Genomic DNA, 27,976 nt, shown 5'->3' on the forward strand with positions numbered 1-27,976 from the left:
CTGTGTTCTCAAAAAAAGTTTAAGCAGACTTCCAAGTTAAAAAAAATTAAGCTACTTTCAAAATAACAATCAAGCTGAATACATGCTCATTTTGTGTTGTCGATGTGCTTTTCTTTTTTAAACTTTGAAAAGGGGAGCTATTCATTTCACTATCTGGACAGCTTGGGGCCAGATCCATCTCGCAATGCGATGGTGGCCCTGACCGGCACAACTCACTTGGGGACGATGGCAGAAGCCAGGGCGGTGGACCCAAGTCGTGGATCCGATGGAGGCCCTAAATCTAACGTCGATGGTGGCGAAAGACGTTGAGTTTGTGAGTCGACAACCATTGTCTGAGTTCTGCCCCCTACACGCTCTTCTATAGGTGGCAGCCATTATTAGGAGCGTGGGTGGACGGCCGTCAGGCGTGGTGGTTTGCATTGAGCATATGAATTGCGACATAGCATTGGGTTAGGACTTTGCCTCCAGTTATTGGCCAGTGTTGACGACGGTAGCGCTCGTGGGCATCACATCCTTCTTCAAGGTGTTGGCGATGTGCCCGTGTCTCCACACCCAAGGCAACTTTGGGGAAATCTCTCGGCCAGCCAACGCTTCAAATGAAGAACTTATTTCCCCGGTCTATCTCGAGGCCAAATTAGAAGATGGTGGAATTTCCCGTCGTGATCTTCTTGGGGCATCATTAATTCTTTGAGTTGAAACCGGTTGGAGAAAACTACGGTCAATGGTTCTAGTGATATTATCTTCCTCGCTTCTTAGAAGGCACTTTGGCAATGCCTCCCAAAGGTGGTGCTTGGCCAATGTGAGCTTGGTTTGACCGAGTTGCGGAATGACATTCTGCTTTCATCTAAAGCCAGGTTAGCGACCACATGATCTTCTCTTGGATCACCTCGTTCACATATGCATGACACCCCCTCCCCTCTTTGAAGGGTGTTGTCGAGTGGCAATCACATATGCCCAGATCGATCTAGTCTTCACTGCAATCTTCTCATCATGCTTCTCTTTCTCTTGTTGTAGATTTAGATTTAGTTTTTTCTTCTTTCTTTTCTAGCGAGTCGGTTGTAATCGGCTTAACTCTATATTCTTTTTACTCCTCTTAATGAAATGAAAACATCACGTAATTTTTTACTAGCTTTTGATCATTTCATCGAGGACCAAAATATTTATATTGTTGAAATTTTAAACCCTAGGGAAGAAAGAGATCAGTTTTCTAAGACGTTCACCCAACCACTATGGGTTCAACGCCGACGACGAGCATGGCCTCTGCTCTTAAATTAAAGGAAAATTAGACCCGCCGCTCACAAAAGAACCGGAGTTAGGCGGGGTGCAGGCGCAGTACAGCGTCATGATTAAGGTAGCTAATTATATTTTTTAAACCTAATTAAGGTAGCTAATTAAGTTAAGCTATAAGTTGCAATGTGGGTGTAATGATGGGTTTTAGCACACCTGGCCTTTACTCTAGCTGTATATTGGGCCACACTGACAGGCTCATCTCTGCAGGTGTATATAGTATCTCTCTCTTACTACGTACAACAGGTGTACAATGGCCATTACCTAGTGCATGCGCACCACGGCTACACGTGTAAGCTTGCACGCTGCTTGCGGTCCCTATTCGAGTAAAGTTTGCTTTACAATCGATCTGTTCACTTAACTATGATAATATATATACAGCTGATGTATGTAGATGTAGGTTAATTACTCGCGCCGAAGGTATATATGAAAAGGGTGGCGCGCGCATGCATCAACAACTTTTAGTTATATAGGTTGATGCCACTTTTCTTCGATCATGGATGCCCCAAGTGACTTAGCCAGCTAAAATTTCCAGGATGGTCCAACAGTAAAAATATTCAAACAAATTTATTTATTTCGATATTTTGATTTTTTTTATCTATGTTATATAATCTCTCTGTTTCTAAATACTTGTCGTGGTTTTAGTTGCAGTATTTAGGAACGGAGGGAGTAGAAGATTGAAAAATCTTAGAGTGGTCCGTGGACCACCTGGCCACCCCTCTGGCTACACCACTTGATATATATGGCTCCGCTCGTTGCCATCGTCTTTTTTTTCTCTTCCGAAGAAAGTAATTTTTTCCTAGTAATTTTTTTCTCTGTATTGGTCGATGCACACCACAACCTTAATATTATTGCAATTGTCAAATAAAGAGAGAAATGTCAAATGTTCAGGATTACAAGCTTAAAACAAATCAAGTTGTGCTAATCCTATTATTAGCAGCAACCTAAACCAACTGAATAACTCCCGAATGATCGTCTTCAACCGGTGGCAAGTCTATGAAAGACCGTGTCTCCATGCTCTGAAGTAGGATCAGGTACGAATTCAGTCCACATTGTCATCCCTCTAATTTTACTAATTGAAAATAGAAGAATTTATATACTCCGTATTGAAGAACATATCACAAGTATTATCAACATTCAATAAGTCACTCATTTGTGACTGATCACAATGAGTTGCGTAGTGAAGCAAAGTTAATATGGATCGACCTGATCAAAAGAAGGACAACATGATGAACTGATGATTGCTGGACGGCATGGGGATCCCCACACTAGCCGAACTGAACTCTGGATGGTTTTATTATGTTGGAGGTTGCTTTTCTTGCCCCCTTTATTATTTTTTAGGGTAAACTGCTCCCTTTATTCGAGTGTGCTCATGGTTTCCCTAAACAAAGTGCTGATTCTTACTGATTTTTAGCATAAATTAAGCAGGAGGGGTCAGTTACCAGTGCAATCAGTCTACGTTGGCTGATGCAATTAATTAACTAAAGGACGCACGATCGTTCAGATTGATTTTGTTTCTTTTTCTCAAGAAAAAAACTTAATTTGCTGATAAAGCTGCACAAGCCTTCAAAGAGGGCATTTTAGTTTTTTCTTAAAACCAGGCTTGATTATCTTTGACTCTGTACACCAATAGTCCCAGATAAATAAAAACATATTCTATGATGGATTCATTGGTTCTGATTTGATAATGTACATGTTAATACATTTATTGATAAACGTGGCCATTTGTTCGATAAAGAATAAACGAGGTCATACATAAAGAAGTTGATTTAGCACATAACTAAAAAGATGCCCTTTAAAGAAAAGAGAGAGTATCAAAAGTAAAAGACACGGATTTTAGATGAAAGTATTAAAAAGGGAAAAGGTGAATTGAAGATGATATTTACGCATACTCACTCCACTCCTTAAATTGTACTCTCTTTATTTCTAAATATAAGATGTTCTAGGTTTTTCTAAGTCAAACTTTTAAATTTGATCGAGTTTATAGATTTTTTTTTACCAACATCTACAACTCTAAATTCATTTTATTAAAGCCATCCTCATGTATATTTTCAAAGGTTAATTATTTGATATTGCGGATGTTGCTACATTTTTATAAACTTGGTCAAACTTGAACGAGTTTGACTTAGGACAAAATTAGATCATATAAATAGGAATAGAGGGAGTAATGTAGATTTAGGTTTGTATAAGGTTGAGGAATAAACAGCCCGGATATTTACTCGTTTGGTGTTCGAAATGTGGTAGATTTTTCTGCAAACTTGGTTAAACTTGAAAGAGATTGACTTAGAACAAAGCTAAAATTTATTATATTTAGAAATAGAGATAGTATATATTTGTAGACGACATGCATCAATGCATAAACATCCATATATATGGTATTAAATCCTTATGAACAAACAAAATTTACGCGGATTTTTATTGAATTGTACATTTTTTTCCCAAACGACCTTATGGCCGGCTTCCATTATCAAAGATAACGGAACATAGGGTCACCCACACACGTAGTTTAACATGTACTTGCCGCAAAAGCTAACAACAACACACGCAAGTTCAAGCAAAAGAAAAGACAACAGACAAAGTTTTTGCCAGGCACCACCGTGCCCCAAACTTAACAAGGAGACTCCAACCCAACTATCTTGAGAAGTTGAAACTTCCAGCGTGCCCATCTTTTTGACCTTTGTTGCAGTAGCCTTCATACTTCGAGCTTATTTTGGAATCTCGCCAGTCCCATCAGCTGAGTCTCGTGCTCCGATTCTTGCCAGATCCACCCGTGCTTGACGTGGATGATGAGTCATCGCCTCCGCCTGTAATCTCTCAGCTCCCGGACGCATGGCATCAACATCACTCCCCTGCTGGAGCCCTGCCCAATATTTCAAAAAAGCACATGCCAGACAAATTATCTCAGCTGGTGATCAAATTAGTTTTTTCTCAAAACATGCTCTATTTCTTCGCTTCCACAAAGCCCAGCAGATCGCAGCGAAACGCACAACCTGAAGATTTCGATTTTTAGTAGTATATGACGCAAGCCATCAGAAATATTCGGAAAAACAGCCTTGTCTAGTATTAAGCCCCAAAGCCATGCCTACAACACCCCAGGTGTATTTTGCTGCAGCGCAAATTTTTTTTTTTTTTAAAGGGGAGGGTTCCCGGCCTCTCCATCAAGTGATGCACACAACCAATTTATTGCAAAATTGTAATGAGTTGTACAATTCAGCGATCGTAGATTGTAGATACAAAGATAAGCTAGCGAAAAAAATCAAACATGGCGAGTCTATGCATTAAGTCGTCTAGTAGGCCACCCAACCAGCCAGCCCGGTTGAAAATATCCCGTGAGATCCTCTTCAGTTGGGGGCATACAATAGCCAAAGGTTCCGCTCTCGTGTGCAAGGAGCAGGAACCCATAGCCGAATCCTGGTCGTGGCTTTATAGATAACCCTTCTGACTAACACCCTAGTTTTTTTTTTTCTCAAAACAATCCTCTACCGACTTTCATTCTTTGTTAAGCAAAGTGCGGTGATGAATAGGAATCCCTAGATAACGAAAAGGTAGGGATCCCGACTCACAACCGAAGAGACGCTTGTACTGGGGCTCATCATCTTTAGCTTGACCAAAAAAAAAAATTCTCGCTTTTATGAAAATTGATTCTAAGGCCAGACAGTTTCATGTTGACGGCTTTCAGCGTATTGAAGAATGGAGACTCCTCCGTTGACTATAAATAAGAAACTAGTCCACCAACTTGACTATCTTCTTTGGCACGAGCAATTAGGATGGCCAACATATTATGATGGCAGCACAATGAAAAAACAAATGATGTATCGATTCTTTATCAGGACAGAATCTACAAGTCTCATCCCCTTCCCAATTCCTCTTAACCATGTTATCCTCAGTGGCAATGGCATTATGCCAGATTAGCCACAGCCAAACCTTTATTGAATTGTACATGAAGCAAACTTGCATAATACAACGAAATATATGTTTGTAGTGCGTACATTGATCAATGCAATTTCACCATAATTAAACATGCATGTATATAATATCAAACGCTTACAGAGACATACAATCAGTGGATCATCGGAGCTAGCATCTCCAGGGCCGCGAGTAAGCTAGTGTGGACAAATCAAAGTAATCAACCAAATTGACTACCACAAGCAGAATTAAGAGAGCAGGACATTAATATATAGCGTGTTCCTGTAATATAACTCTCGATCGATGGGTGATCGATCATCCATGGCTCGATCAGCACTGATCACTCCATCTTGTTGGCAACAAATTCCCCTTCCTGGAAGAGTCCTTCGTCGCATTCGCGGATGTCGTCGACGTGCTCGACGACGACGACGTGCACGCCGGGGTCCCTGACGGCGCAGCTGCCGGCCACCAGCACCGAGTTGTTCACCGCCTGGTAGTTGCTGTTCGTGTAAGCGCTCACCTCCACCTCTTCCTCTTCCCCCTCGCCGTGCTCGCCGGCCTCCACCACCACCAGGTCCTCCGCCTCGGCCGCAGCCTCCATCGTGGCTCCGTTGTTCTCCCCAGCCAGCGTGATGATGGTGTTCTTGCCGCTGGCGTCGTCGCCGGCGAGGTGGGCGTTGAGGTTGGTGATGGCGGCGTTCACCTCGGTGGCCACGGTGTTGCAAGCCATGGCGCTGGGGATGAAAGCTAGATGCCTAGATAAGGTGATTAATTGAGCTCGGGAGGTAGAGTAGAGAGAGCAATGGCGATTGATGGATTGGAGAAGAACAGACGGTGGGAGTTTATATAGGAGCAGAGGAGACAGAGCCATGGCCGCCATGGATTGATTAATGGAAGGGCAGAGGCTGGATTGCGTGCGTGGGGAGTGGAAGAATGTTGTGCGTGGGGAAGAATGGCAAGTGATCCCAGGCTTCAGGGAGCAGGCAAAGGATCGGATCGCGCTAATTACTTAACTGTACTGTTTTCTTTTTTTTTATGGGATACTTAACTGTTTTCTCTTTGCTCTCCGTTGCTGAGTTCAGACTTCAGATCGACAGAATTCCACATGTCTGTCACTGAAGGACGCTGGGTCTATTTCATGACTTGGTCTGGAAGCAAAGGATTTGTTCTGCCCCGGTCGAAGCTAATTGGGATCTACTGAGTTGAGCCCTGGAGATTTAATAAAATCTGGAGGGCCCCTCTCTCTCTCTCTCTCTGTGCTTTCGAGAGGGGCTGGGTTGATTTATTTATTTATTCTCTTTTTTGGCGGATCGGTTTTATTTAGAGAGCGATCATTTTAAAGAGACCGTCATAGGAGTGTTTATGGGAGGATTGCTCTCTTTTTTTTTGAGAGGAGGGGAGGATTGCTCAATCCGGGGTGGCCCGGTAGGGGTGGGAATGGGCCAATGTGACCCATTGGATCTGTGGTCCGGCCCAGAAATTCAAAGCCATGCTAGTTGGGTCGGTCCATTCCCATTTGTAGGTCGGCCATGCTAGTTACACCATTATTTGCTGGGTTTATTGGGTACTAGTTTCATTACGACATTTTGGTCCAAACTTTTGAGCCGCACTCGAAACAAGTTTGGGATTGGGACTCGCCATGGCCATTCATGTCTACCCGTCGCCACTTTACCAGGGAATCAGAAATGTTCTCAAGTCTGAACATATCTGTCTACTGACCTTTCTCACGGTGTCAATGTCGTCAGTTACAGGAAGAACAAAAACGTAAGGCCTATGTTGGAGATAGAAGGTACTCCCTCCGATCCTAAATTGTTGTCGAAACATTACATGTTTCTAGACACTTTTTAAGAATAGATACATCCATATTTAAGCAAATTTGAGTCAAGAATTTAGGATCAGAGGGGAGTATCTTTGCTACCGCTGCTGGAGTGCCAAGGAAAGAGCTATTGGCCCAAATCTTGGACCATCTTCGATCCAAAAGGTTTTCAGAAGATAATGCAGGTTCTCAATCTTCCCGAAATTTTGGCTGCAACTCAAAGAGGCTCCTAGTTGTACAAGTTGTTTTCATATCTTACCTCGATTCTCAAGTAACAATAAGCAGCCAAAATTTTGGAAGACGTGCCAAGCAAAACATTCTATTTACTTGCTTGTCTTCAGATTTCCAATGGAATTTACTTTTCATGCTCTTGAGCAGAGCATAGCGGTTATGCCTGACATACTTTGCACACCATGACACATTCTACTGATCCTTTTGAAGGAGCTGCTATATATATAGTTCCTTCTAACATGCTGCAAAAAAACTAAAAAAATGACCCCTTATGCTCTACTATCTATACAGCAAGGTCTCAACTCCCAAATTCCCAAGTGACTACTAAAGACGGGACATAACTTCAAACTAACATATGGTCTATGCTCGAGAGACGGTGGGATTCTCGATGTCGCTGCCGGCATTATGCTGTCCCTCGACGGAAGCTGATGACTGGCCTGAAGGTTGACCGGATGCCGGAGCCTGCTGATGCTGCTGCTGTGCCACGCCTACGCGTGGCCTGCGAGCACGTCGTACTTGAATCGGAGGCATTGCCCTCCATCTTAGTATCTCGACGATGATGGAATTGCCAATCATCCCCACGCCGAAACCGGCGAAGGTGGCCAGGATGATGGATATCACAGCTTGCAAGTGGAGCTGCAAACAGTTTCCCAAGAACATCAGCATTTTGCATAACAAAGATGTTCAGAACATGATGTGGGTTGAGCGAAGTATATGGTGTCTTGTGCTTACATATCTATAGAAGAGATGAGTGAAGAACACGACGAAGAGGAACTGCGCCGCCGCATAGATCCAAACGTATTTTCTTGCCACTGCAGATCAAGTCACGCGCGCACAGTTCAGGTTAGAGTTGCCCATCACAGAAAGCATATCAAAAAGTTCATGTTGTGGTTTTAAGGTGTAAAGATGACTGATGACAACATACCCATGCTTGTTGTGGTCAATGATGAGAAGAGGCCTAGGATACATGAGAAGGGCAGTGATATCGCCAGGGCAGCAAGACCATTATGTGAAACCTATGAGTACCACACACCAGAAAAAGAAAGTTTAATATATAGAGTATATCGATTGAAAGAATGTGTAAGACAATGGTAACAACAATCAACAAAAGAAGAGATATAATTACCAGTAATTGCTCCAAGAAGCAGAAGTAGGCCAGAATGCTTATGATGACAAGGATTGGTGTTCCATGCCACAATCTGAGGAGCAACATGATGATGAGTCACATGTCCGGTTTTCATAAATGTATGACAGGAGTAGGTATTTAGTGTAGTACTAGCACACACATCATTCTAATTCTAGAAGAAATGCCATCTTTGATCTGTCACGATAAGGTAGGCATTCTCGACTGGTCATTCCCAAAGTACTAATCAACTATTTTCGTATAATACTACCAACCACACCACGTCCCTCTCAAACTATAGCACAGGTGTTAATCTGACTCCATAAGAGGAACACAAACGTTGCAAGTAACAGGATGAATTGTTTGCTAAACAATTTAACTTGCCTGTGCCGGACGTATCGCGGTCCGTTGGCGCCACCATTGCCGACACGTCTCGGATCGCCCTGGACGCTCTGGACGCGAAGGAGGGTTACTGGGAGGTTCTGGACCTCCTCCTTGCACACCTCACAGGTCCTGGTTCCCTTCATGCTGAACCACTTGAGGGCGCAGTCCTTGTGGGCAAGTGCAAGCTCACCTTTGCAGGAGCACTCCAGCTTCATCGTGCCGCTCCCTTCGGAGAGCTCCACCATACAAATCCGGCACACGGCTTCTTCCTCTGCAATGTCCTCCCCATCCTCCTCTCCATCCCCTGAATGAAGCACCAACACATACTGAATGCAGTTTCAGAGACTCTGTATGACTGATACAGTAATAAACAGAATCTTCAGACTGAAAACTGTTAACAGAGAGATGTTGGACAGTATGTATCCAACAGTCCACCCACCTGGTTCGGCAGGGGCGATATCCGGCACGGCATTGCTTGCCGTGGCGGGGGCGGCTCGCGGTGTCGAAGGGACCACACGGTACACGCCACCGAGCGAGTTCATCCTTTTAATGCTTTTGGCTGAGTTGAATTTCTTCATGTTCATGGGGAGGGACTGCGATCTGTACATATGGCCTGATTTGTCCTGCCACCAAATATAACCAAAATAAAATAAATTCAGCAATGAACATAGTTTCAGCTCCTGAATCCTGAACTTACATTACAAGTGATAATCAAAATTCTTACAGTGTCAGGCACGCTAGGAGTCTTCTCGGCTCGGTGTACCGAGAGAGCATGATCATCGTCGACAACCGGGAGCGATGACGTCCTGGTGATCCTTGAACCGAAAAGCTTGGAGAACGATGCCTCATACCCTCTGACCGATGACTTGAAGCTCCCTCCTCCCGGCAGGAGGCTCTTCACCGTCTGCCGCAGCATGAACGACGACGATCGCTGCGGCAAAGGCGCTGCCACCGCCTTCGGAGGAACATTGCTGCTGGAACAAGAACCAGGTGCATCTGTGTCTATTGGTGTGGGTGTGAGGGGATGATTATGATGATGATGCTGGGCCGTGGTGCTCCCTGTTGGGATGTCGATGGAGAGATGTGGCCGCTTTGGCTGCACAAGAGATGCTGGGTCTTGCATTGGATCTGTTGTTGTGGTAGTACTACTACTGTCCTGCATATCAAAGAGCAAGAGCAAGATTCAGAAATCGAGGCTCCAGTTGAACCGACAACAGCATATAAAATCCATAATTTGAGAACTAATTACTGGGCGGCCGGGCGCCTCTGTGCTCCGGCCTCCGGCCGACAACAGACGAAGAGGAAGAGGTTGGACTAGACGAAATCGTACAAGGCAGGAATGAAGGGGTTGATGAGTGTAAGGAACAACAAGTCACCTGCTTCTCCATGCGTGGAAAATCCATGAGCTTGCAGGCAGTTAGTAGTTCTTGAGTTGCCCAAGAACGCACTCCTCTTCTTCCTCTTCAGTCTGCCGCTTGGTTGGGGGTTGGAAATGGAAGGTGACCAACCAAGAAAGAAGCGGAGTGGAGTGGGAAATCAAGGAAGGGAAGGGAAGGGCGATTGGGTTGGCGCTAGTGGGGGCGATGATTAGAGGTGACGGGGCCATAAATAGAGGAGAGGTGCGGACGGTTGCGGTGGTGGAGGAGGAAGACGGACGGATCGGCAGGGAATCAGATCAGAGGATGGGGAAAAAAGAAGCTCTTTTTTTCTGCTCCCTGCCTGCCGCCTGCGTATCTCCTGCTCCTAGTGGCGCCGCGTTACTGGTGACCTCGGAAGAAGTGACCGTCTCTTTCACTTCTCCCGCCTTTTTTTTGGGTCGATACTAGTATTCTTGATATAGAGACCCTTTGATAGTACTCCGTAGGAACAAGGTTGAAGGAATCTGATGGATGGTCCATATGTATAGAACAAAAGGAATTTTGGAAGCAAAAAAAGCATATGACTGCGAATTCTGAGAAGAACTTTTTTTTATTCCTCCTACCCCTTTTGATCATATGGTTTCACCGCAGGAATCTTATATCATAGGATTGGAATTGTTCATATAAATCATGGACAAAACTTAACATGAACCCTAACCAAACCTTGAATAATAAATCATTTCGAAGTTTTAAATGCACCTTCGCTCTTTATCTCTCCGGTCACGTATACATTAAATCTAAGTGGAATTGGAATCTGGGAATAGAGTTGAACATCTAGCTCTGATTCCATAGGAACTAGTCGAATTAAAGACCAATTCCACTTCAATTGTGTGGACCTGTGGTGGAATCAGCCCACCCAGGTTCAAGTTCTAGACTTGCCATGGGTGTTACATTTTTCTAGATTATTTCAGGATTTAACCGACGCTGTTCTTTCAGTAGTAGGTGGCGTATCCGTCAACACCGAGTCATCAGCGGTGACTTTGTCAATCTCTCAAGAACTGCCGGCTCAGTCCTTTGAAGGTGCTCATAGGGGTAGTGTGTGTGTTCATAGGAGTGAGTGTATGGGCGTTTGTACTATGTTCTAAAAAAAATTGATATTGAGTGTCAATTCTGAATTCCGCTTGGTTGAACTCCTTATAAAACTACAATATATGCAATTGCATTTTACGTGTTACTATTGATTTTATCTTTTATCATGAAGTATATTAAATTCCTTACAAAGTATTTTTTACAAATGGATTATAGTACAGTACGCGGCGTAGATGCCGCTGATAACAACATCAAAAGGAGAACGCGTTCTATGTTTTCCCTTTTCCCATAAACAAAACGCGTTCATCTTGCTATACAGAATCTGCAACTTGAGACTTTTTAAAAGGGATTGCATGTTTGACAGGGATCTGATCTGATCTGAGGCATGCACGCTAGTTATGTACACTAGCTAGATTAGCTAGTTTCAACGCGGGAACTTGAATATATGCCAATTTTCTTGGATTATGCCATGCATGATTTACCTGGAACAAGGTTAAGCAAACAAATATATGGCCGCACGGTTAATTATCTGAAACACTAGGCTATTTTTGGCCTATCAAAACGTTTCATATTTTCAAACAGAAGTACTTCCCTCTCTGATTCAAATTAATTGCCGGAGGTTTGTCTAGATACACATTCATCTAGACATGTTTCAGTGTGCAAATACGCAATAATAATTTGAATCAAAATAAGTACACTAATTAAATGGGCTTGTGTCTAGCAAATCTTTATCATATAAGACCTCTCAGCCGATTTTGCAAAAATTAAAATAAAATGATCATCGTTACTTTGCGCACTAGTATCATGTAGGTTTACAAAACTGACCATCATAAGAGTGAATTGATGTGTACTAAACTAAAAGAAGGCCAGGAATAGTTTAACTTTGATACTGTTGATGAAACAAAAGATAGGATATGATCGATTGATTTGCACCATGTCACTTGTAAGCTACGTGGCGACATCACAGTGATCACTCTGATTTTCTATTGTAAGCTAGAGCACAAAAGCACTCCTAACATTAAACAAATTGCCGACTTTGTTTATCGAGATGCAAAGCAAATGCGAGATTTGTATGACCTAAGTGTTTATACTATATGGCGTCGAGCATTCTCCAGGACAGTCGTATACGTGTCAAGGGGACAGGTGTCCAACTCGACTGACATATGTGCAAAGCTTCTTCTCCTACTGTTGCTGACGTGTACGTAGGGATAACATAAAATAAAGCTAGCTTAACAAAAACAAAGGTCGCATACTAGCATTTGGTTACGACCTCTTTCTTCTTTTGTGGACCATTTAGGAGGACTTTGTGGTGAGCTCATTTCCGTTTGTGGCCCACAAGGACCATATACATGGGAGTGAGTGATCCCTGGAGATTGCATGACATAGCAAGCAGGTATTTCTAAACACTTTAAGACGGCTGCAAAGATCAGTGGGGAATTCGCTAATGACAGTTCTCTCCATCACAGCCACATGCTTGATGTAAATAAGAAAAGGGTATTCTGGTCAGCTATCTTCTCCAGCTAAAAAACATGATTTCATACATGTCAAAATGAAGCAATTGAAATAACCGTATCTTCTATATATTTAAAATATATTTACTCCGATTCATAATAAGTGTCGGTATTTAGTGCAAAGTCGACGTTTATTATGGATTGGACGGAGTATTACTTTTAAATCGTATAACAAATATATGATCTTGTCTGAATGATTTGTGTCAAATCAGAAACAATGATGAAATTCAAAAGACAAATGATGCAAATAAAATGAAGTGACACTGACACCAATTGAGATTTTTATAGCAATAAAAATACGTGGGTTTACCATGTGAAAATAATCTCCTTTTATCCAAAAATATATTGGAAATACGTGGTTCACTGCCAAAGTCTTTGCACCGAAGGCTCAGCCAACGACAATATTCGAGGCATTATTGCCCGGCAGACCAACAAGGGAGATGAGTTTGCACGTTCAGTGGTTTTCGTTAATTCCGGACAGAGTTCATAACTTCCACCGTAGTTAGTAGTTGCACGGTATAGCCATATGGGAGCAGACTTAGGGTACAAGGTTAGTGTGGTCCTATAATGTTGACCCATGAAATTCATTACAAATAAGAATTTTAACAATTCTCGGTTTTGTACCAGTCAACTACAGCTAGACATCGCTTGGGATAAAACTGTAGTACTGGAAGTGCAATTTTAGCAAAATATAACTGCATTTTTCAGAAAATCTGAGTGAAGATAACTGAGATTTAGAACAAACCAGACAATTGGCAAATTCAAAAAGAAACAGTTGATTGCCACCTAGATGCTTGCCTACCTGCCTTTGGCATCAATAAAGCCGGTTAGCTGATATGATGCTAGACCAACCACACCTCTGCTTTTATCATCTTTGGAGGATGAGATTGCTACTGCCACTGGAAACCGTTGCTTTCTTGTGGGCACCAGAAAAAGAAATCGATCCCCATGCATTAGATATTAATATAGTTATGTTGGCCAAGTTTTATGCCTGGTTTGGCCAATCAGTAGGCACTCAACCTTTTTTCTCAAGACAAGATTGCAATCAGAACCCAATCTGTTACTACTACTGTTCATCACAGCATGTAAAGACACTAGGACCAGTGACTTGCTAGGGTTTCCCTACCTAGAATCAAGATATGGCTGATGCAGATCTAGGTCATTGGTTGAGTTCTACATGTAAGAATAGCCCCCACACAAATCTCCATTCAACTGTCATAGCCTGGGTCAAGTACATTTAATACAACAAGATGAGCAATAAAATTTGGTCTGATTCTCAACAGAGGTCAAAATCTTAGCAAGAAAATCGATGAACATCCACAACTTCATTCACCTCTCGAAAAGCATAACCATCTCGCAATGCGAGGTGTGGGGAAACAAATCAACAGCCATGGCTCTCTTGGGAATGAAAGGCTCCGAGTTAGGCATCGACTTTGTCCGCTGCCTTGCAAGACCAGCGCTGCTCATGGTTCGCCATCCTCGGTGGCCCTTGTTCTTTTCCCTGTTCTCGGATGTTGGGGTGCAGAGTTCAATCGCGTTGGCGACTAGACTCTCTGGATTGCAAGAAATGTACCTGGTAAAACCAGAATAAAGACTGAATGTCTAAGCAGTAACACACAAACACATGATGATATTATCTACTTATAAATTCTGAAAACTCCAACTCATCATTTACAGAATAGGACCACTAGATGGTTGATGCCAGTAGAAGAACTCACAATGGAAAGTGCTTTTGGCTCTCGGGTGACGGGGCTCCCTATATTTTTCAAATTCGAAAACCAAAATATAGTAGTTCCAAAAAATTCTGATTTTTTTTCACATGTACCTATAGTCACTCTAGATGCTTACTACCCCCTGTAAAATCTCATGAAGAAATATATCTATGTGTGGACTACACAAAAAAGAAAATATATGGATATCCAATGAATGCATTATTCATGCACTATTTGCTCCTCAGTATTATTATAGATTCACATATTTGTTTATTTCGTGTAGCACACAAGTGAACATATTTACTAAAAAAATTTACAGGTATGTAGGAAACATATACATGTACATCTAAAAAAATTCAACCTTCAGAAATATGACTTCTTCATATTTTTTTTTTAAATATAGGAAGTCCTGGCAGGCTGGCACCCAGGAGCCAAATGTCCGGACTCTGCTAAATAAGTGCTTTGTGTTTCTACTTCTAATATTTTAGCTTCAAGACAAGCCATGGGAGCTAGGTTACTGTATATTCGAACGAGATTGAGATCCAAATAATGCATGGTATTGTTTCATGATGGCTTGAAAACTTGTGATGGAAAAACTTTACTTCTCCATTCACCAGTATAGTTGAGAGTAGTACTTACACTAGGCGTCGAATGCGTGGATGAGTCCTCAACGCCTTGATCACCTATAAAAAATGTTAGGATTTCAGCTTGATCCTCCACGAAGGTCGGTAATTCAATCACAAACAGAATGCCATACAGAAAAGATACAAGTATAATCATTAAATCGTGAAGTGGGCCAGCTTCAGTCAACTAATTGGTGCTATTTATTAACACATGAAGATTTATACAAATGAATCATACTTAGTGTTGGGATTATAACGCTGGAATAGCCTCAATTATGGTCATTTCCATATCAAAACCAAATATATTTCTTACTACTATTATGAAGGACAACACATAGACCAATGACCTACTGATGATGTGACAGTTTTACTGGGTCAAATCATTAGGTCAGTTAGCACTCAAATTCTAGGAACGATGCAAGTGAAAACAAACGATGGACAAAGTGTGTGCCTAATTTTGTGGGCACTTTTTGAACAAAGCATTTAAAAACAGAAAAGGAACTGACATTTACGATAAGAACAAACTAAAATATCAAATGTACTTACAGTAGGGTGAAGCCCAACACGTGGAGGGTCTACAATAGCAACGAAGTTCTTGAACTGAGATGCACCAGTTGGAAGCACACTAGTCTTAGAAATGGAAGAATCATCCTTGGATTTCTTGGTGTGCTCCAAACAGTCAGCTGCTTTTGTGTCGAGGGATTCTGCATTGATCAATGATGCTTCCTCAGAATTTTGTTTACGAATAGCCTCATTGTATTCATGTCCACCTTCCAAGTTTTCACTACCCCTATTATCCGAGCCCCCATTTGCCTCATCACTGACACGAGTGGGATGATCGGTCGATATGTCTTTCGGCTGTGGACTTTCACCATTGTCGTTTTTCTCTGTTAAACTGTCCAGGTTTTCCTCATTGCCACTAACTGTATCCTCTTTTTTTCCTGTAGGACCAACTTCTGAGTTACTTTCAGAATCTGCAATGTCCTGCTGTGGCGAACCAAGATACTCTGTGAGAAGAGACCCCATCACATCTTCGGCCTGTTTACTCCCATGATGGGAATTCAGATGAGATTACTGTTGTGAGTACAAAGAATTGGGAATAAAAGGAGCTGAACAAGATGATATCAGGGTAACAGTAACCTCCTTAGTAAACAAGTCTCACCTTCCCACAGACAAAGCAGCAATTTTTTACACCGTTAATAAGAGCATTTCTCCGAGCATCCAAAACTGCTGATTCATTCATTTCGATTCCAACAACCTGGGAGATTTAACAATGTAACTTTAACAAACATTATTCCAAAGCAAAAACTGAGTCATCTAACATGAAAATTATTCAAAATACTCCGTACTACGTACGTTAACAAAGGGCACAATTCTGGTTGTACATTATTATACTGGAAATAAGAATTATCATTTGCGATGAGATGAAATGTACAAAAGAATTCACCATTCCAACACGGTGTGCTAATGTCAAGCCAATTGTTCCGGTCCCACAGCATACGTCAAAAAGTAGTGTATCCGAATTCAGATTGGCCCAATCACCGGCAAGGGTGTACAGTCTTTCTGCAGCAAGAGTGTTAACCTGTGTAATTGTGAGTCATTACCAAAATTAACCACAAAAAAATAATTGGCAAAGTAATTTGGAGTCCAGCCATAAATATAATAGCCACAAACCTGAAAAAATGCTGTTGGTGATATGGAGAACCGCAGATTGCTGATGTAATCATGGATTCTTGTTTTATCCACTGCTTCCTCTTCTGATTGATCTACTTTTGGCACCAATAGTGGGATCAGCGGACAGTCAGCAGCTGCTACATTTGATATTCCTTTGTGGTCCTGCATGCGCAGTGAAAGATTTCATTGGCTGCAAAATTTCAAGAACAACAAAGAAGCCTACTCCTCGAAACAAACTGCAACTAACACGTCTAAAATCGAATGAAGACTGCAGGCATAACCAAAAAATCACCCACTATGTCCCCAAAATGATGTCTTTGCAGGCATCAGCATGGTATCACCACTCACCTTTGACAACTACTTTCACTAGTTATATGTCGATACGAATTACATTAAATAGAATACCACGAAGTACTTCTGATGACAAATCTATGAATATCATCTCCATGTTTTTTTAAGAAATGAAGTAACATCACCATGTGAGCATCATTACATATTTTTTGTATGTTAGTTAGCAAACTTAAGTTTGATCACACGGGTTCTTAAAGGACATCTATTTGGAAAGGAGGGAACAATATTGTGAAGTTCAATTCAAACAGTAACATCTGCTACCAGCTCAAAAGTATATCAAGTCATGAACTAAGTGGTAAGTGCAAGCAGGCCTCCTGAACTGTCAGAAACCATTAAGTTTGTAATATAGTGCTAAGTACTAACGGTTAGTTTTCACTGGGCAGCATGCGGGGTCAGAACAAACATTAGGTTAACAGACTAAGGCAGCTAAAATAACTTAAGAAGGGACATAGATAACCTCTAATTCCTGAAGGGAAACATGCACATAACATTAGTTCTGAAACAAGCTATCGTACTTACTTGGACTACTATAGTTGTTAGAGGCAACGGAGGCAAGCATGTTGCTGCCCCTCGTACAAGAGTCGTGGATAACTTGTCAAGCTCATCTTTCATTAGTACCTCATCAACACCTGTGGAGCACACCTGAAAGTAAAAAAAGTATAGCATGTCAGTAGTACTGCCAGCAGGAAGTTTGTACTGCATTGAAGTGACAGTACAGCTCGTTTTGGTCCAAACTACCTGCACAATAAGCATGACTTCTGCTATTTGTGTTTCTGCATCATGTGCAACAACAGCTTGAGGTGGACTTCTACCCTCTCGAACCTAATATGGCAACCATAGTGTAATATAAGTTATTGCCCTCAAATGGACAAAATTTATAAACAGTTCATAGAATTTCAACGTAAAACAGAACTAGAATAATCAATTTAAGGATTTAATGCTCAAGGGCAGCATACTGTGAATTGGCGCCAAAACCCAGAATTATCCATTCTGTTCCAAACAGGCAAGCTTGACAACTGCAGAAAATCTTGGAACATTGAAGCATATTTGCAGGCAAGTCCTGAAACATTTGGGCAGTCCACAGGTTCCTCAACTGCAGTCACACCTTCCCTGGAATTTTGTTGTACCAATCATTAACGCTGGAAGATCAACGAACAAAACAGAAAGAAAGAGAAAGTGAAAACCAACCTGAAATTCCCAAGCATAAACCCTACCGTCTTTTTGCCCTCCAAGGAATGTCCTGCAGAGAACTCGCACTTGTTACGATATCCATCAATCACAGGGGACTCCAGAATACCTTCAAGCTTGCAAGGAAGACCACCTGGAATTTTGAACAAACACTTATTACAAGCTAAAAGAGCAGAAGGTCCAACTCCAAGCAGTGGCGGAGCTAGGAAAAATGTGGAGCCTGGGCAAGCCACATGCTAAGCAGAAAATATTGAGAATTGCAATCAGATATTCGGATACACACCATGCTACTATAAACACGGAATTTTATAACTGCAAATCCGTAATAGTTTCGAAGTCAAACAACAGATATAATGCACCTATAAATGTTCATACACAAAAGATAAATGAGATACAAGTTATGACAAGTTGTAGTGCTCTAGAGAGTATGAGTCACCAACAAAAGTTTGCAGTTTGCACAACATTCTAGATCTCAATGCTTCCTTATTAACCAAATATCTCAGAATTTTCTGAAATTAAAAGATTAAAGACTACAAATCAACAACTTGTGCATGAATTAGATTGAAACTGGAAAGGGGATATAAAACATAAAGGTATTAAACCTTTGGTCCACAAATTTGTCAAGCAGCAGAGCCCAGGAGATGTATGAGGACTGCCGCATTGCACTGTGAGGGCGCGTTGCCAGCGGCAATCTTGCACCGAGTGGAGTCTCCAAGCGCCCTGGTTCTCTACATGGGGCCGTGGGGGATGGAGTGCCGCAGGAATAACAGATAGGAGAGAGCCAAGTGAGCCGTCACAGATCCACTGGCACTAGTTGCGCAGACGAGCGAGAGTGCATGACTAGCTGAGCGGCAGCATTGGGTTGGGCTGTCACTGGTTGCCTGTGGCTTGTGGGGGTCCTTTTTTTTCAAGAAAAGGCTTTGCTGGGCTGTACACAGTAGCTAGTTAGTTACTTAGTTAGGCACACTTGGGATAGTTAGTTGGGCACTTGGGCTCAACCCATGAGAGCCCAGGGAGCTGCCCAGGCTCACTGGGCCCTTAGCTCCGCCTCCAAGAACATAAGCGCAAAAAGGCATTGTGCAGACTGGAAACCACAGTAAGTGTGCCACGTTTATCTAACGTCAACAAAAACCTATAAAGAGCAGCTATGATAAATAATAAAGTGCTAGAAAACAGAGGAAAAATAATCTTTTGTAAGAGTACTTTAGAATAATGAAAATAATATGTGTAAGATACTCAAGATTACTAGTCAGGTGAGCCAAGCAAAGCTAATATACTAAAACAAAATGTACATATGTTACAAACACTCACAAAGGTGAAGTGAATATCAATAATATACAGTGGTTGCTGAGCTCACTTTCATCAGGAAGAGAGCCTGAAACACCACGTGTTACACTCAAGCAAGACAATTTCTGTATTTTCGTCAAGAGATTCTAAATAGTACTGGACATCATAATTTCTTGCCTTTTGCTTAGAGACGCTATTTTTTTGCTCTTTGCATAGTACCATCACAAAACTGTATAAATTTGCTGAAAGATACCGCGGCCAATTAACTGTCATTTCTTATTCCAGGAGAGAAAAGATGAGTGAAAGGTCATATATATCTTGCTTCCATAGCAGGTTCAGATTCAGCCTTCTATACTGAATTCAAACATGACAACATGATACTAACAGGTTGTCTAGTACAAAACTACAAACAGGCTATCCAAAATGAGGCACAATGTAAGGCGTCTCTTGCGTACAAGGTTAAACATAAACCTGTAAACCTGTCCATATATGTTTTTTTTTATGTTTTGTGTTGTTGGTGGACATGGGCGGAGCCAGGACTTTTGCGGAGCCTGGGCAAGTTTTAGACTAAGTGTCTAAAACCACAATCAAAACTGGTTATTTGAATAGACAACATATGAAATAGCACCAAATAACACCAAATTTTCGGACAACAAACCCACATCAATAATAAACTGAAATTTTAAAAATTATACTGACAAAAATATAATTTTAAATGCACTAATCAATACAATATATCAATACTTAGTTTAATAGACCAATGTAAAGACAGGACTTGACAACAAAATCCTGATCATGGCACCAAATCACCAATTTTTTCGGGCTTCCTAAAAGTCTAACTATCCAAATTACCGTCCAAACCTAGAAGACACTTAAAGATAAAATAAATTGGATTTTCAATTGACATAACTTGAGTGTTATGAACATATTCAAAATAGGTGGCACACCATGCACATTCTTAGCACTTGCTCCACTAACCAAAAACCTCCTCATCTCTAAAATTTAATTACTCCCTTCGGCTGGAATTACTTTTTCACTGATTTAGTACAACTTTGTACTAAATCTAGGACAATTAATATGGGTCGGAGGGAATATCTACATTTTGAAGTTAATATTTAACTATCTAGATGGAAACTTCTAACTTAGAAGTAGTAATAACTAAAATTCCCCACACCCTGGTCCGACCTCAATCACTCCCCCAAAGCCAAATCAGTCAGTAGTAACCTTGCCTGAACTGCACGGCCGCGCGCTCAAGCCAGCCTCCGTCATTGCGACTTGCCTGCAGTGCGTCCAGCCGCGTGCGAGCAGGCGAGGAGTCAGGACTCAGGAGATTGCGAGCAGGCGAGCAGGGGGTCGCTCCTCGTATTGGGCTGTGACTCAACGAGTTTCGATTTTGCTAGGCCAAGTTCACACGTCCTGAACTGTTAATAGAAGAAAGCCCAATACTGAATAGAGGGGAGTCCAAAATAATTTTGCCCGGGCTAATCATGGCTTGGAGGGGGATTTTTCCAAGCGGTCACATTGCGATGGTACGAGGCACCGAGATCGCGAGCCCGGGCAATTGCCCAGGGTTGCCGGGCGGTAGCTTCGCCCATATTGGTGGAGACGTGAAATGGTGACATGGACACATGGTTATGGCAAGATAGCAAAATTATTCTCCAGCTCCCCCGCACCCACCAACACATTTTTCAGCAAATTATCTTTTACATGGTACAGAAAGGCCTATGAGCAAAAGGCACACAATAAGGTGTTCCACGGCCAATGCTGCGTTACTGAGAATAGTAGAATACCATGTCTGCAATGCAATGTACTTACCAATTTGCTTTGATTTGAAAACCCAATCTGGATTGGGAACATCAGCTGGGCAAGCTTTCTTAGCATTGCGAGTCTGCAGCAGAAAACAACAGGAAAAGTGAATAAAATTTAGCAAATAGTTGTTTGCAAATTCAGAACAGTATATGGACATGAAATTGATCTTACTAGTTTCTTGAGTAACTGTGCAACTGAATTTTTTTTGTGTTCTAGCTGATCATTGTAAGTCATATGGGCAAGAGGAGTAACGGCGTCGCGAACAGTTTTTTTACTCGCTGCTTCTGCTTCAGGCATGGGTGTTCCCTCAGCAGTAGCAGGAGCAACACTGCTGTTTCCTGTTGCTGCTCCATTATCAGTTACTGGTCCTTCTGTGTGCGACTTTTGATGAGACCTACGATTGGCATCTGCTATCTTTATTTCCTTCCCACCAGATTGATTCTCCTTAAGGACCTACTCAAGTTGTGAGGCAAAATTCATTGTCAGTTGTCATATACCCAAACAGTTGCCAGTACAAATTAATGGACAAGTACCTCCACAGCATTTTTCAGTTCTTCAACAGTTCCAAATGTCACAAATCCAACAGTCATTCCTTTCTTCTTCTTTGCTGTTGCATATGATATTCCCTGCATGTCCATCGTTTAAGTTATATCACATAGGTTAGCATAAAACAACAGCTATCCAAGCTGTAAAAGCGTATCCGTGTTTCTAGAAAGAAAAATGGACAACATCATACAACATTATTGGAGTATATTCCACAAGATACACCTGCACTTCCAAGTCTTTTCAAAACTTTGAAGGCCAGAACATAAACATGTCATTTCATTTGAGGTTTTCAACTTATGAACTAAAACTTTCACCAAATCAAATCAGAAATGGTAATTCAGACATGGCATTTTTATAGAAAAGATGGTATTCCTTTGATTCACACAGGAAGAGTTCATGTCAAGGTATTTCAGAACAAAAGCAAAAAACTCTGAAGAGGTCATCGGCCATTGTAATTTTGATATTCTCAAAAAGATGTAACTTGTGATGTACAAACTGTGTATGTGTTCCCAGCATATAACCTCTTAATTGACCTCTTTATTAGACACTTTATGCTATTCAGCGCCAAAAGCTTATGGTTAGTGGACGCAAACTGTGCTTTACTTGCCCAACATACAGCATGTAAAAAGCCAGTTTTTTGTATTGAACTAAATGGAAAAACATGACAAGATGAGCAACATATCACCCTGTCCTACTTCATACCATATTTAATCAACATCCCATCATACAATGCAAATAACCCACAAGGATGAAAAAAAAATCTGTACTACTCTATATCATGAAGAACTATACAACCTAATCTCTGATTAGAACTACTCCCTCCGATCCTAAATTTGAACTAAAACAACAACAAGAATTTAGGATCGGAGGGAGTAATAAACAACCTAGTATAGCTGCCTATTTATATCCGAAAAATGACATGCTAGTCTACTCGCAATGCAGACCAATTAATTAGACCAACTGCTGGTATTCTGCTGTCGGTGTCAGCTTAGACCAATTAATTACAGAAGTATTGGTTAATGTTTGGTGATAGCCATGATATGCCAACTAAATAGATCAAAACCTGCCGATCTTAGTTCTTACAAACAAAATTTGCATAGCTAAGCCACTTCGTTTTATACCTTCAATAGCTAACGGGGAACTCGAGTCTAAGTCTAGACAATGAGCTATCATGGATTGTCACAACTAAAAAATCTTAGTTTGTTAAGTTTTGGAGATTATTGATTTAGAGTTTTTACAAAGAGAGTTAAAGATGTATGGAGTATTCCAACTAAAACTATCAGATATCAGCTTGAGTGACTTCAGTTCAATGTATTCAAACTTATTCAGCCTACATGACCACTCAAGAAGACTAGACCAGTATACAAGTAAAAAAAAAGCAGGTATCAGATGAGCAATGCTTGCCTGCTCCTGGAGGAAGGTTTTGAGCCTATCGGTCACCCAGGCCCTGGGAAGTCCGACGAGGCACTTATCCAACGACTTGTCGTCGAAGGTGACCATCTCCTCATCAGCCTCCTCCGCCTCAGCGGAGACCTTGCGGAGCTTCTTGGCGCGGTCGGAGGTGGGGTCCCACGTGCCGTCGGGGCGCGGCCGGAGCTCCTCGTCCGTGTGCGCGTACCGGCACGCTTCACCGTGTCTGCACCCGTCGGGGCCGGCGCCGTGGCGGCGGAAGTAGGAGCAGAGGCTCGTCTTCGACATCGGGTGCAGCTGGCTAGCGCCGCCGCCGCCGCCGCTGCCGCCCTCCTCTCCGGCGGAGGCGGCGGCGGAGGCTGCTGCCAGCTCATCTCCGGTGGCCGGCTCCGACGAATCCTCCTCCCTCTTGCGCTTATCCCCAGGGAGTTCAATCTCCTGCTGCTGCGGGGGCGGTTGTGCCTTGTCCTGGCCGGCAGCGGCAGCGGTTGAGGCTGCTTCCAGTTCATCTCCGGTGGCTGGCTCCGGCGAATCCTTCTTCCTCTTGCACTTATCCCCGGCGAGTTCAATCTCTTGCTGCTGCGGCGGCGGCGGCGGTTGTGCCTTGTCCTCCTCCATGGCTGCGCGGAGGAGGGTTGCGAAAAGAGGTTCGTGGGAAGAGCTGCTTCTGTTTTGATGGACGCGGGTTTCTTTTGGGCTTTTTCATTGGTATAAAAGCTTGGGCCAAACTTTATTTTGCGCTTCACCCAGCCGAATAAAAAGTAGAATCAACGGCAAATTCGGGCCCATTTTCTTTAAGGCAAAGGCCCATTTTGTTCGGAGAAAAAGAGAGAACATCTTGGGCCCTGCGTGATTCTTGTTCCGTACTTCGATGCAAAATGTGCAAACTGCATAAATGTCATATTTGGAAGTTTCAAAAATTCTTACAAAAGGCTGTGTTAAACAAACACATGCAGCATCAAGACTCCAAGAAACGCTTCCATAGTATTGCAAAATTCTCCACCTAGATTTCCAATCTCGGCGACTCGATGGTTTCTACATCAACAATAGCCACAACGTCCCTCGGTGCTACCGTCTCAGATAAGCTTACAAGGGAGAACTACTTGCTTTGGAAAGCACAAGTTCTCCCGGATATCCGTGGTGCTCGTCTATTCGGCTATCTTGACGAGTCTGTCAAGGCGTTAGTTGAGACGATCGTCGTAGAGAAAAGCGACAAGACAGAAAGAGAACTCGACAACCCTGCTTATGAAATATGGCTTGCACAGGACCAACAGATCGTGTCCTATCTGCTGAACTCTCTATCAAAAGAAGTTCTGACGCAGGTCATCAACCTGGAGACTGCCACAGAAATCTGGGTGGCCCTTGAGTCGATGTTCTCTTCACAGTCACGATCCCGGGTTAACAACCTGAGGATTCAACTTGCCAATGCCCAGAAGGGCACATGTCTGCAGCCGCCTACTTCTCGAAGATGAAGAATCTCGGAGATGAACTTGCTGCAGCCAGGAAGCCACTCTCTGAAGATGAGATGGTACGATGTCCTACATAGTAGTGGGTCTCGACGGCAGCTACAACCCGTTAGTATTAGCCATAGACGCCAAGATAGAAACAATCATTCTCAGTGATCTATATGCCCAGATGTCTAACTTTGACACGAGGCAAGAGCTCCTGCAAGGCAATGGCGGAGGATTCCAATCTTCTGCCAACAACGTCACGCGAGGACGTGGCGGATTCCAACAATGCGGTCGCGCGCGAGGACGGTGGAGGACGATCTAGCAACCAAGGAGGGCGCACCAATGCCAGGAGCAACGAGCCTCGACCCACCCGCCAGATCTGCTCCAAGCAAGGCCACACCGCCTTAGAGTGTTGGTGGAGATTTGATGAGGACTACGAAGGAGAGCCTCGAACAGCCATTGCAGCATACAGCAACACCAACAACTCCTATGGGGCTGATACCAATTGGTACATCGACACCGGCGCCACCGACCATATCACGGGGGAGTTGGACAAGATCACTGTATGTGACAAGTATCACGGACAGGACCAGATTCATGGTGCCAATGGTAAAGGTATGAAAATTGAGCATATTGGTAGTACTATTCTTCGCACCCCAAATTGCAATCTTGTTCTCAAAGATATCCTTCTTCTTTTTTTTGCGGGTAAAAGATATCCTTCATGTTCCCGATGCCACCAAAAATCTTATATCTGTTCATCGTCTTACTAAAGACAATCGAGCTTTCATGCAATATTATCCTAACTTCTTTCTCCTTAAGGACCAGGCAACGAGGAAACTTCTTCTTCACGGCAGATGTAAAAGAGGTCTCTACCCTAGATCATCCAGAGTGTCAAGTTTGCAGCAGAAAGAAGTCTATGTCGTCACCAAGCCTTCTACTGCTAGGTGGCATAGTCATCTAGGACATCCTTCTTCTTCTATAGTCCAATGTGTGCTAAAGAATAATGAGCTTTCGTGCTCAAGTGAGTCTATTTGTGATCCATGTCAAAGAGCTAAGAGTCATCAGTTGCCTTGCCCAAAATCTTTCAGTAGATCCACCTCTCCTATTGAACTTATATTCTCAGATGTTATTTGACATGCTCCTACTTCTGTAGGTTGATTCAGTTATTATGTAAGGTTTATTGATGACTATAGAAAATATACTTGGATATACCTCATTAAGCACAAGTCGGATGTCTTTCAAGTCTTCTTGAACTTTCAAAATCTTGGTGAGAGAAAACTTGGGCGAAAAATCGTTACTATCCAATCTGATTGGGGAGGCGAATATGAAAAGTTAAATTCCTTCTTTCAGAAAATTGGTGTAGCTCATCATGTGTCTTGTCCACACGCACACCAACAGAACGGCTCGGCAGAGCGCAAACATAGGCACATCGTAGATGTTGGTCTTGCTCTCCTTGCCACAGCTTCAATGCCCTTGAAGTATTGGGATGAGGCTTTCCTCACAGCTACAAAGCTGATAAACATGTTACCTAGTAAGGTAATCAATCTAGAGACTCCAATGGAGAAACTCCTTCAAGAAAAACCTGATTATAATTCCTTAAGAATTTTTGGGTGTGCTTGTTGGCTAAACTTGAGACCATACGATGCCAGAAAACTTGCCTTCCGTTCCAAGCAATGTACTTTTCTTGGCTATAGTGCACTTCACAAGGGATTTAAGTGTCTAGATATCTCCTCAGGACGAATCTATATCTCTAGAGATGTGGTCTTTGATGAAACTATTTTTCCCTTTGCCACTCTCCATCCCAATGCCGGTGCTCTCCTTCAAAAGGAAATGTTATTGTTACCGGAGAACTCCCACAATTTCCATCCAATTGGTCACGGGGGTGACGAGCATAGTACTAACCAATTGTCTAACAAAGATTGTGTTGTTTTACAGGAAAAAATCGGGAGTCCAAACGCTCAAGAAATCAGCCTCAGACGAGAATTTCCATCGCTAGCTGATACGGCGACAAATCCTAGGGCAGATTTGCGTACAGGAGAACATTCTCTGACAGCCAGTTCTACGCCGGGATCAACGGCGAGCAGATTTTCTGCGTCCGGCCATGTTCACCAGCCTGCACCCGTTCAGCCACAAGCTCCAGCCAGTGTCAGAACAAGGCTACAACAAGGGAATAAGACATCCTAGAAAGTGGATAGATGGTACAATACCATGTGGAACTGGTTCCTATGCATTGCGGAAGGTGAACCTAGAAATCTTCAAGAAGCTCTTGAGAACAAGAGTTGGAAAACATCCATGGATGAAGAATATGATGCCTTGATGAAAAATCAAACTTGGCATCTAGTTCCAGCTAAACAAGGTAGAAATCTCATAGATTGTAAGTGGGCCTATAAGATTAAGAAGAAAGCTGATGGCACCATTGATTGATACAAGGCAAGATTGGTAGCGAAGGGCTTTAAACAAAGGTATGGGATTGACTATGAGGATACCTTTCGTCCAGTGGTAAAGATTGCTACTATTAGACTTGTTCTTTCAATAGCAGTATCAAAACGATGGTGCCTGAGACAACTAGATGTAAAGAACGCGTTTTTGCATGGTGTTCTGGAAGGTGTTCATGAAACAACCACCTAGGTATGAAAATCCTAATGCACCGGGTCAGATCTGCAAGCTTGATAAAGCACTATATGGGTTGAAACAAGCTCCAAGAGCATGGTATTCAAGATTAAGCACGAAGCTCCAGAAACTTGGTTTTTTCCCCTCAAAATCAGATACTTCCTTGTTCATATTCAGAAGAGGAGGTATCAACATGTTTTTCCTCATTTATGTGGATGATATAATTGTGACAAGTTCATCAGACAAAGCCATCACAACCCTTCTACAAGATCTAAGAGCTGATTTCGCGTTAAAAGATCTTGGTGATCTCCATTATTTCCTAGGTATTGAGGTGAAAAGGAATAATGAGGGACTAGTTCTGTCACAAGAAAAGTATGCCTTGGATCTGCTATCTAGAGTAAATATGCAGAATTGCAAGCCATCTCCCACTCCTTTATCTGTTTCGGAAAAACTGTCAGCACATGCAGGAGATCCTCTTGGCTCAGAAGATAGTACACGCTGCAGAAGTATAGTCGGTGCGCTTCAATATCTCACTTTAACTCGTCCTGATCTTGCATTTCCAGAAGTATATGTGAAAGGAAGTACTGACGTTGGGCTTGAATTTAAGAAG

General features: G+C 42.5%; 3 protein-coding genes across 3 annotated transcripts; all 3 read right to left on the minus strand.

Moving 5' to 3' along the window:
* Positions 1 to 5,195: 5,195 nt before the first annotated feature.
* Positions 5,196 to 6,148, minus strand: LOC100826624. The gene has a single exon (XM_003580784.4). The coding sequence runs from the start codon at positions 6,071 to 6,073 to the stop codon at positions 5,534 to 5,536; it is 540 nt and encodes a 179-aa protein (XP_003580832.2). The 5' UTR covers positions 6,074 to 6,148; the 3' UTR covers positions 5,196 to 5,533.
* Positions 6,149 to 7,300: 1,152 nt separating this feature from the next.
* LOC100836924 lies at positions 7,301 to 10,368 on the minus strand. The gene is made up of 8 exons (XM_003580946.4): positions 10,124 to 10,368; positions 9,472 to 9,903; positions 9,187 to 9,370; positions 8,748 to 9,051; positions 8,367 to 8,439; positions 8,166 to 8,256; positions 7,973 to 8,052; positions 7,301 to 7,876 (listed from the first exon to the last, which is right to left on the minus strand). The coding sequence occupies exons 1-8, from the start codon at positions 10,148 to 10,150 to the stop codon at positions 7,601 to 7,603; spliced, it is 1,467 nt and encodes a 488-aa protein (XP_003580994.1). The 5' UTR covers positions 10,151 to 10,368; the 3' UTR covers positions 7,301 to 7,600.
* Positions 10,369 to 13,749: 3,381 nt separating this feature from the next.
* Positions 13,750 to 23,983, minus strand: LOC100838257 (zinc finger CCCH domain-containing protein 24). Its single transcript, XM_010241363.3, has 14 exons — positions 23,300 to 23,983; positions 21,883 to 21,975; positions 21,521 to 21,802; positions 21,356 to 21,428; positions 18,254 to 18,386; positions 18,022 to 18,175; positions 17,804 to 17,887; positions 17,585 to 17,707; positions 16,715 to 16,876; positions 16,488 to 16,622; positions 16,203 to 16,298; positions 15,587 to 16,078; positions 15,057 to 15,100; positions 13,750 to 14,278 (listed from the first exon to the last, which is right to left on the minus strand). The coding sequence occupies exons 1-14, from the start codon at positions 23,921 to 23,923 to the stop codon at positions 14,035 to 14,037; spliced, it is 2,739 nt and encodes a 912-aa protein (XP_010239665.1). The 5' UTR covers positions 23,924 to 23,983; the 3' UTR covers positions 13,750 to 14,034.
* Between the last annotated feature and the right edge of the window lie 3,993 nt (positions 23,984 to 27,976).

The sequence above is a fragment of the Brachypodium distachyon genome, chromosome 5 (assembly GCF_000005505.3).
Source record: "Brachypodium distachyon strain Bd21 chromosome 5, Brachypodium_distachyon_v3.0, whole genome shotgun sequence".
NCBI classification, from domain to species: domain Eukaryota; kingdom Viridiplantae; phylum Streptophyta; class Magnoliopsida; order Poales; family Poaceae; genus Brachypodium; species Brachypodium distachyon.

Excerpts from the sequence above, each read along its gene's own strand:
- LOC100836924 (XM_003580946.4), bottom strand. The coding sequence starts at position 10,150 with ATGGATTTTCCACGCATGGAGAAGCAG. Across the intron at positions 9,371-9,471 it reads CTCCTAGCGTGCCTGACACT|GACAAATCAGGCCATATGTA; the intron begins GTAAGAATTTTG and ends ATTTGGTGGCAG. Across the intron at positions 8,053-8,165 it reads ATTGACCACAACAAGCATGG|TGGCAAGAAAATACGTTTGG; the intron begins GTATGTTGTCAT and ends CTTGATCTGCAG.
- LOC100838257 (XM_010241363.3), bottom strand. The coding sequence starts at position 23,923 with ATGGAGGAGGACAAGGCACAACCGCCGCCGCCGCCGCAGCAGCAAGAG. Across the intron at positions 16,877-17,584 it reads TAACAACTATAGTAGTCCAA|GACCACAAAGGAATATCAAA; the intron begins GTAAGTACGATA and ends CTGCGCATGCAG. Across the intron at positions 15,101-15,586 it reads GTGTTGGGCTTCACCCTACT|GTGATCAAGGCGTTGAGGAC; the intron begins GTAAGTACATTT and ends CATTTTTTATAG.
- LOC100826624 (XM_003580784.4), bottom strand. The coding sequence starts at position 6,073 with ATGGCGGCCATGGCTCTGTCTCCTCTGCTCCTATATAAACTCCCACCG.